At 39.7% G+C, this 9097-nt stretch overlaps 2 protein-coding genes across 2 annotated transcripts in view; both read right to left on the minus strand.

The window, feature by feature from the left end:
* Positions 1 to 1212, minus strand: part of tmem184a (transmembrane protein 184a) — a 10810-nt gene extending 9598 nt beyond the window's left edge. Inside the window, exons 1-2 of the mRNA XM_061748740.1 lie at positions 780 to 1212; positions 1 to 165 (exon numbers count right to left, since the gene is read on the minus strand). The exon at positions 1 to 165 is cut by the window's left edge and continues 57 nt beyond it. Of these exons, the coding sequence (XP_061604724.1) occupies positions 1 to 165 (165 nt within the window). The 5' untranslated portion in view covers positions 780 to 1212. The remainder of the gene's footprint in view (positions 166 to 779) is intronic.
* A 918-nt stretch (positions 1213 to 2130) lies between these two features.
* Positions 2131 to 3926, minus strand: psmg3 (proteasome (prosome, macropain) assembly chaperone 3). Its single transcript, XM_061748883.1, has 3 exons — positions 3773 to 3926; positions 3031 to 3259; positions 2131 to 2931 (listed from the first exon to the last, which is right to left on the minus strand). The coding sequence occupies exons 2-3, from the start codon at positions 3247 to 3249 to the stop codon at positions 2779 to 2781; spliced, it is 372 nt and encodes a 123-aa protein (XP_061604867.1). The 5' UTR covers positions 3250 to 3259; positions 3773 to 3926; the 3' UTR covers positions 2131 to 2778.
* Between the last annotated feature and the right edge of the window lie 5171 nt (positions 3927 to 9097).

Consider the following 9097-nt stretch of genomic DNA (forward strand, 5'->3'; position numbering starts at 1 on the left):
GGCCGTGGTGTTCAGAAATATCTGGTCCTGCAGGATGGTGCCATTGGCCGTGCGAATGATGGTCATGTTGGAGACGTCCGCCATGTCCGGGAGGATGGGGGCGGTCAGGTGGACGATAGAAGTGTTCTCCGGCGACGCGTCCATGTCGGCCACGGAGATGTTCATCTGAGAAACAAGTGATGATAATGACACAATAATGTATTTGTCGAGGGAAATAAACACACAGAGTTTGCGTGTTTTCTTCGAATTCCTCGCATATTCCGAAAATCTTAAGTTCATTTAAGACTCTAAATTGACCATGTGCCCGAAATACAGCTGGGGAAGACTCCAGCTCCTCCGCCATCTTAGTGAGGACAAAAACTATACCAAATCGACAGAGGGACGTTTTCCAATGAGGTGGAATGTGGTTAGTGTGTCTGTCTCACAGTGCATAGGTTCTGGCTTTGAATCTCATCAGCTGGGACAGACTACTCCAGCTCACCTGCCACTCTAATGAGGACAAAAAGCTCTAGTACATATAGTTTACTGAGCTAAGGAGAACATGAGACATTGTATTTTTACTACTTGCATCGTCTGCCCAATTAGATACACCTTCACAACGTACACTGAATGAAAAATTCGGCCTTTAAAGTCCTCCCCCCCCTCATACATTTTATACACGTTGATTCTGTTTTGAGGTAACCAAACTATAAGAAATAGTTTTTTTTTTTAGTAGAGCTTTTAGTATTGTATCATCAGAATGTACAGGTGTACCTAATGTTGTGTCCAAGAGAGCTCACCTTGTCCCGACTGGAGGCGGAGGCAACTTTATCCCGTCCGCGGTCCACAAAACGGCGAAGGAGCGTCCCGGGGCGAGTGTCAGCAGATCAGCATCAGAATTTAATCGCCTTTCAGGGTCGGCGAGCAAGCGCACGAGGCATCATTTACTATTAGCTGGCCGACCAACCGCTTGAACTTCCTTGTTTGTGTCAGCTAGGCCCCAGGTTTACACTCTCAGGTCGAAGTCCGGCTTAAACACCACAGCCACCCACAAAATACCTCCCAAAAGGACGAGAAGCGTTAAAGGTTCAATTTCTACTGTCGCCTGTTAAATAAATGTGTCAAAACGCTGCCGCAAAAAGTGAGAGTATCGAGTGGAAAAACACTAAGGTGTGGGAATCGACCGTCCGAGGTGATAAACAGGTTGGGGAAAACAGGTGAATGCGTCACGTGGCCACAGCGTGTGTCGTCACCGTGCTGCGTTCAGGGCCCGAGGAGACGCCAGGGACAAGGCAGAATTCTTAGTAGACTTCACTAGGTACACTTGCAGATCGGTTAATTTTCCATTGCAGACGTTGGGTCAAAATTGACCCGGCCCAAGGAGATCCTATAATAATTCTCAATATCAAATTAACAGCAAAAGATATTCTCTTTTTAATAGCCTAACTGACAATTATAAATGGATGATTAATCCTTAATCAATGTTTCAGAGATAAAAGAAAGCACATTTTTCTGTTTTACACCACTCGTTTTGGGATTAAAACATCTACTATTAGTACTTTTCAGTATTTAATATACATGATAATTCTTCTTTTTTAAAAGCTTTAAAGCTTTCACTATTTCAAGATTTCCTATGACCCTTCCAGATGCACGTTTCTGTGGAAACCTGTACAAACGTGGCTGTAACAAAGACAGTTCCCGGGACTGTTTCACTCATCCATTTATAAATAATTTTATTTGTGTATTTTGGGTCACTATAGCAAAAGTCACCAAATTCCAGGGTAAAAAAATTATTATTTTTATTTTTTTTTTAATTATGTCAAATGTCTCCATGTAGATTCTGTCATCCAGGTCATGGTAAGTTTCAATCAAGCCAAAGGCCTGTTAAACGCTGCTTGCAGCTTTAATTTGCTTTTGTAGTTTGGTATGGAACAGCACCATACAGGTAAGCTGTTTGTAATAATTTGGTTACCTTATTTAGCTACAAGAGGCAACATTTGTCACACCTTTCTGTATGAATATTTGAGAACTGTTGTTGGACTGCTTATGAAGGTGTATCTAATTTTGGGGGCAGTCAGTGTACATTCACTGGTTTTGTGGAAAATGTGGTATATTATCTAAATTGATGACGTCGCCACAAATGGACAAATCTGAGATGTAACCCGTTTTATTGAAAATGAGATGAATTAGGATATTTACATTGCAACGGAATAACATGATGAGCCATGTTAACATGGCAAATGATAAAACCAGTGAGCATTGTTTTTGCCAACTGGTAAAATGTGACAATAACACATCTATTAGCTTGCTACCAAAAACATTCAACTCAACTACAACCCCAATTCCAATGAAGTTGGGACGTTATGTTAAACATAAATAAAAACAGAATACAATGATTTGCAAATCATGTTCAACCTATATTTAATTGAATACACTACAAAGACAAGATATGTAATGTTCAAACTGTTCCAAACAGGTGTTTGATGAGCATTCCTCAACTTTCTCAGTGTTTTTTGCCACCTGTCCCAGCTTTTTCGGAATGTGTTGCAGCCACAAAATTCTAAGTTAATGATTATTTGCAAAAAACAATAAAGTTTATCAGTTTGAACATTAAATATCTTGTCTTTGTAGTGTATTCAATTAAATATAGATTGAACATGATTTGCAAATCATTGTATTCTGTTTTTATTTATATTTAACACAATGTCCCAACTTCATTTGAATTGGGGTTGTAGAAAAAGACCAAAACAAAACAAAAAAGAGATTATGGGGCATCTTCCTGTCCATTTTACAGTCTTCCTACCAAACTTGACAACTTTTGATGAGTTCTTTAATTTGCTTGATTGCATCTACGGACGAGTCCTTGAGTGCCAGTCCCAGTAAGACGGGCCTGTTGCCGGCTTCTTGCGAGACAAACGTTCCCAGGTTTTTGCCACACACGTGTGTCAGGGGCTGAAAACAAACACATATGTAAGACAAAACAGTAGCACGTATTTGACTTTCCTTAACATACCATGCACACATTTAGAAAACAAAATTCATCCTGTCTACCTCGTCCCTTCCCAGCAGCACTTTGGTGGCGAATATCGGGGCGCTGAAGTCATCACACCTGGACTCGGGCGTGACGGACACCAACGTTCCGATCTTGCCGTATTGCGTTATGACTATGAATATGTAATTACTGAACTTTGTGCAGACAACTTGCGTGGCGATGCCGTTGATTTCTTTCTGCGTCTGTCTCGACGAGATGATGGACTCAGCCGTAGACATTGTGTCGATCCTGAGGAGGCAAACACCACAGCATAGGAAGGGATATTTGATTAATCAATAATTAAAGGCAAAACAGTTCGCTAGAATATGAACTGTAAACGTCACGCAAAAATAATTAACTTTGTAGACCATCTAAATTGTTATTTCAGGGACAATGACAATCACACTATGCTATTCTTCCTCATTTGTATTGATATGTGCATTCAGATCGAGGTGAATTAACCCCATAAGATCGACGTAAACAGTGCTTGTAAATTTGCAGCTTCTCTGTCCAATGCGCGGTAACCAAGTGCATTATTTCGCCACAGAATTGGCTGGAAATTCTCTCGTAGTTTTGTCTTCAAATGAATTCCCCACGCAAGCTTTTCAAATCCACACTTTGTCCCGCGACACTGTCCTTTGCTTGGCGTTAGCGATCCAGACGCTAACATTAGCCACACAATTGCTGCGCGGCTTCAGCTGACGAAAGAGACAAAAATGACAAGAGCAGCTTTTGGATATCAAGATTCAAACTCCTCCTTACCTTTGGTTTAACCGCCGAGACGCTTCAATTTCAGCGATACGCACTTTGTTCCACGAAAGTTAGCCAAACGTGCGTTGTGTTTTGTTTTCAATTTGAAAGTGCGCTGCAAAACGGCGTCTGCGTCATGGCGTCATGACGCCGTGCTTCCGGGTTGCTTTCGTCTGCATATAAATCAAAGAAGGGAATAATAAATAAAAAAAATAACAATAATAAGAAAGAGAAAACAAACGACAAAATAAAATAGGATAGTAAATTAAAAAAAATGACCCAAACAATTACCCCGGTACAAAAGTTGTATGGTTTGGTCGAAATTCTTTTCAAAACCCGCCTTTTTAATTGCAGTATATTTGAAATACTACTACTACAGCTTATACTACTACGACTACTACTACTACTACTAACTAAGTAACTAATAATTTTTCATTGTATTTGGTATGGTTTGGTTCTTTAGAGGTGCAAAACCTGATTAATCGGCAACTGGTCAATTATCAAATTAATCGACAATGATTTTGATAATCAATTAATCATTTAGAGACATTGTTTAACTTAAAAGTTCCCAAATACTCATTTTCTAAAATGTGAATATTCTCAGATTATCTTTGTTTAATAACTAATAATAATTTTTAAAAAAGCATTTGAAAACATCTGGTTTTACTTTAGAAAACAATGATAAACATTTCCCCCAATTTCTGACATGTTACTGACCAAACCAGTAAGTGGATCATAATCAAGTTATGGAAAAAAATACAATTCAGTTTAATCTATTACGAAAATAATTGTTACTGGAAGCCGTAGTATGACTCACCTGTAATTGGCATGTAGTTGAACCTGAAGCAGGCTCCGAAGTGTACATCAAACTAGTAGCCCTTTGCATTAACCAAAGAAGTAGCTCCCAGTTTCATAAAGGTTGGTGAGCACAACACCACTCGCTCTCGTGTAATATTGCTTAACTGTTGTTTATTTTGTTTGGTTAATCATTAAACAATATGGTACTTAATAAACAACAATACTCAGTTAATAAACACTAATAGACAAACACAAAAAGATTTTGCAATAAACTTTAATGCAAAATATATTAGTCGATTAATTGATGGAATAATTGATAGAATATTCGATTCTAAAAAAAATCGATAGTGACAGCCGTCGTTTCCCCCGTCTTGCTTCTTAATTACAGTATACAGTATCATACACAGTACATCCTTCCAGTTTCACCCAGATTTATGTAAATAAAGTGCCATCTTTAGATTAAAATCCCATGTTTTGCTCCCCTGGTAATGCGAGGATAATTCAATGTAAAACTTGTACAACCTTGCTTGACACTGGTAAACTTGAGTCCATAAAGTGGAACAAGACACTGGCAAGAAATCACAGGGAAGTTGGATTTTAACTGGAGCCAAACTAATTTTAGATGTCATATGAGTCTTTAAATTTAAATTAAAACATTTCAACCTACAACCAGAGGCTTTAAGCTTATTTATTTTTATTGGCATAGATATTTGAAGGTCCTCACAGCAGGGGGAAAGGAGGATCTGCATGACTTCTTCTCTCATCTGTTGGTTTTGTTTTGTAATGGGCCCCACTAATAACCGCTTTAAACCAACGTGACATTTGAACAGAACGAGGCCGCAGATAAGCAGACGCAGCTTCATGTGAGACGAGCGCCTGAGGAAATTTCACAGTCATCAAAAGTGCTTATGAGTCTTTTTTTTCTTTTTTTTTCTTTCTTTTATTCCATTCTAGGTGGATGTGAAGCACCAGTGAAGTCTACAAGTGCTGCATCAGGCTGGTCGGAAAGGCAGCGTCCCTGTGACACATTGCCAATGTCAAACGGAGCACCAGACTCAGCAGAATTGCTATGCATTGTGGGTAGGAGGCAGCGTGTTTGAAATTGGTAGGACAAAACTGATCATGTTGTCGTCTTGATGCTGACAAACGGCGACCCGAATATCAATAAACGACATGTCAGCGTAAATGCATGGAAACATTAAAGCACAAGGTGTTCAGAAGTGATAGTGCGGCTTGAGTATTTGTATTAAAAATGTTTATTCATACATCTAGCAAAGACGATATTATAGTACTCCAGAAATAATATGCCTATGTTGCACAAAACTCAAGAGTTCGAACATGAGAATGAGTGGTCTCAACATGGGGGTGTTAAGAGAAGAATGTAGACGCACTGACATTTGCAATCATTATTGTTTTTACACTGGGCAGCGTGTTGGACTAGTGGTTAGCACGTCGGACTAGTGGTTAGCACGTCAGCCGCACAGGTTTGACGTTCCGGGTTCGGATCTTGTAAAGTTTGAATGTTGTTGCCGTGCTTGTGAGTTTTCTCCAAGGTACTCCATCTTGCTTTCACAATTCAAACAGAGCCATGTTAGGTTCTTCGACGACTGTAAATCGTTCATAAGTGTAAATGTGACTGTGAATTACGAGTACAAACAGCACCGAGTACATCTTGCAATTGTAATGAAAATATGTTTTATTTTCACTAGATATTGCTGAAAAACACACATTTTCTTGAACATGGCATAAGTTTCACTGAAATAACAACTTTTTAATACGGACATTTTAAATTCCAATTGCATGTTTTTCTAACAGTCTTGCCACACGTATCACTTACCTAGATATAGCCTGTAACACAAGGCATTTCAGTTATGTGGTATCTCAGTCTGAACACCAGGGGGCACTATGTCAAAGGAGTATAAAGAAAAGGGAGGAAGAAAATAAGATGAAGAACGTAGACTCCAGTGTTTATAAAAGTAGGAATATGGATGGCATTCTCTGTGTGTTAACAACCAAATAAAGTGAGTAAAAAGAAAGACAAGACTTCTTCTTGGGGTCGATAAAGTTTGTGCTCGCCGGACAGCCCGCTACCAAAAACTCGCGGGGCGGCGGCCTCCGTCGTCGCCCGAACGGAGCTCATCCAGTCATGTCTGATTGATAAAGTGTTTTTTTGCACACTTGTACTACCACTTTAAGTTTGCAGCTCATAGCTTTTGTGATTTCGTGAGAGAATGTTTTCAAACACACATTCAGTCACCACCATCGCCACTTGATTTTGAAAACATTTTTTGACCTTCACTTTTGTAAAAGTTGACACCGTGACGGTGGGTTTGGAAGGCTCTCACATTTACATTGGCTGTGTCAAAAATGTCACCCCGGATGAAAATGGGTTGTTGGGAAAGAATCCTACCAATCACCTGACTGCCTGGAATCTCACACCTGTTCACAACGGAGTTGGACGCTTGGCCAGAAGAAACACTTAACACAACACGCACACCCCAACAAACACACTCTATTATTTCCTTGGTGGCCACTAGAGTGCTGTGCTGTATTGCAGATGGACCATTTGCTGTGACATTTGGAAATTGCACTCCAGCCACGTGGGATTTTACCACAGAGGCCACTTTCCATCGAGTGTTTTTGAAAATACAAGACAAGGAGAATCCGAAAGGGGGGCCGCCAACATGCTCAGTGCATTTGTCTGAAAGCTTTGACAAGTCACCCCCCCCTCCCTAAAAAACAAAAAACAAAAACAAAACCCACTCTCGATCTTGTCTTGCCTTTTCAGCTTTATTTATTTCGATTTATTGGATATAGAGGAATTCAGTCAAGTTGTTCCACATTTCTTGCAAGATTTAAAATACTGATTTCATTTGTGAAGTTAATTAAGGTTATGTTAATTCAAGACTTTCAAATTGTTCATTGGTGGGAATGTGAATGGTCATTTCGTTATATGTGCCCTGGTATTTGCTGGTTCGTCAGCGTCAGAGTCCGCGTACTCCACCTCTGGCCCACAAGTCAGTTAGGATAGACTCCAGCTCACTGTGACCCTGAACAGGGTAAGCGGGACAAAATGAACGACTGAATGAACACAACTGGACCCGCACCAACACACAGCAAATCATGGCAGACGTCCCGCACTGAAAATGCAGTTTTGGACCACAAAACACAATATTTTGCTGTGATTTCAATGTGCTTAGGACGCCATTATTTGCACACCATTCAAATGAAAGCACATTTAACCAAACAATGTCAGTTTTCTACAAATTATTGTCATATCTGGTCACAATAGGCTCGATTAGGTTTCAGCAGGGATGGCAAACATATGGTCCGTGGTCAAAATGTGGTCCGTGGAAGCATTTCATCGCTCGCATTTGACGAAATAAAAGTGTCAAGAGGAAATGTTATAAAAAGCCTCATAACATGAACACAGCAACTGTTCATTTACTCAGTAAAGATTTGCTTGATAATCACATTTTTAAAATGACCTTTATTATGGCTTTTGGAAGACTGTACTGAAATGTACTGGGGAGAAAAACCAACTAATGCTATATTTCACCATTTGAAACACCACAGAACAAAAACTTAGAGGTGCTTTACATCATTCATGACACCAAGTTACTACACACAAGCTTACACAAGTTATGACATCGGCCTAGATAATGAATGCTTGTTAAACACGAGTGGAGGAGGGCGTTGTACACCTCATATTTCCGTCACAAGCCAGCAGTCATCATTTTGGGTGCAAGGTGTTATGCCACTGATAAGCCCCTTGAGACTCCCCAGTATTCAGGTCAACTGCGGATGTACTGTATACTTTGCTCAAACTTCAAACTGAATTGACATTTGCATGTGTGTGTGTGGGGGGGTGCATGAGAGAGAAAGAATAGATGTTCATCTGTTGGGTAGTTACATCAAATGCCTCACATATTGCGCAGTAAGCAGACATTTCTATTTCTCCATCCTGCCTGTGTAGCAATGAATCATCAGCAAAACCTTAATTCTTTAGTTAAAAAAAAAACACACACTATGGTTTTTCCATAATTTATAACAGTTCCTCGGTTTCTTTCATCAAAATACCTCTAAGATCTCGAATTACAGAACAATTGACATGTATGTGTAACCAGTGGCGTCGCTAGCACTATTTTAGGGGGGCTATTTGTTTAGTAGTGTTTCTTGACGTTTGTTTAAATATAAAATATATGCCTTGGCTCAAAAAGGTAGGGGAAAAACTATTGGAAATGAGTGTTTCAAACACCGTAGTCCAGTTGTCAGATTCCAGCCGTCAGTTGAAAGTGGCCGCTGATCTTCACCCAGCCTAGATGATCAAGTCATGTGCAGAGAAACTCTGCGTGGGGCGGGCATTATTATGTAAATTAGCCTGTTCGCTCACAGACACATTTTCAGAAATAGGCATATAATAAAAGATTTACTTACTTGCTTACAATTACTTGGAGGGTGGGAATGCACTCCACGGACCAAACTATTTGCATATAAGCCATTAAAAAGTCAATTTCCATGCTGTGTCACCTTTAATAC

The sequence above is a fragment of the Phyllopteryx taeniolatus genome, chromosome 16, assembly GCF_024500385.1.
Source record: "Phyllopteryx taeniolatus isolate TA_2022b chromosome 16, UOR_Ptae_1.2, whole genome shotgun sequence".
NCBI classification, from domain to species: domain Eukaryota; kingdom Metazoa; phylum Chordata; class Actinopteri; order Syngnathiformes; family Syngnathidae; genus Phyllopteryx; species Phyllopteryx taeniolatus.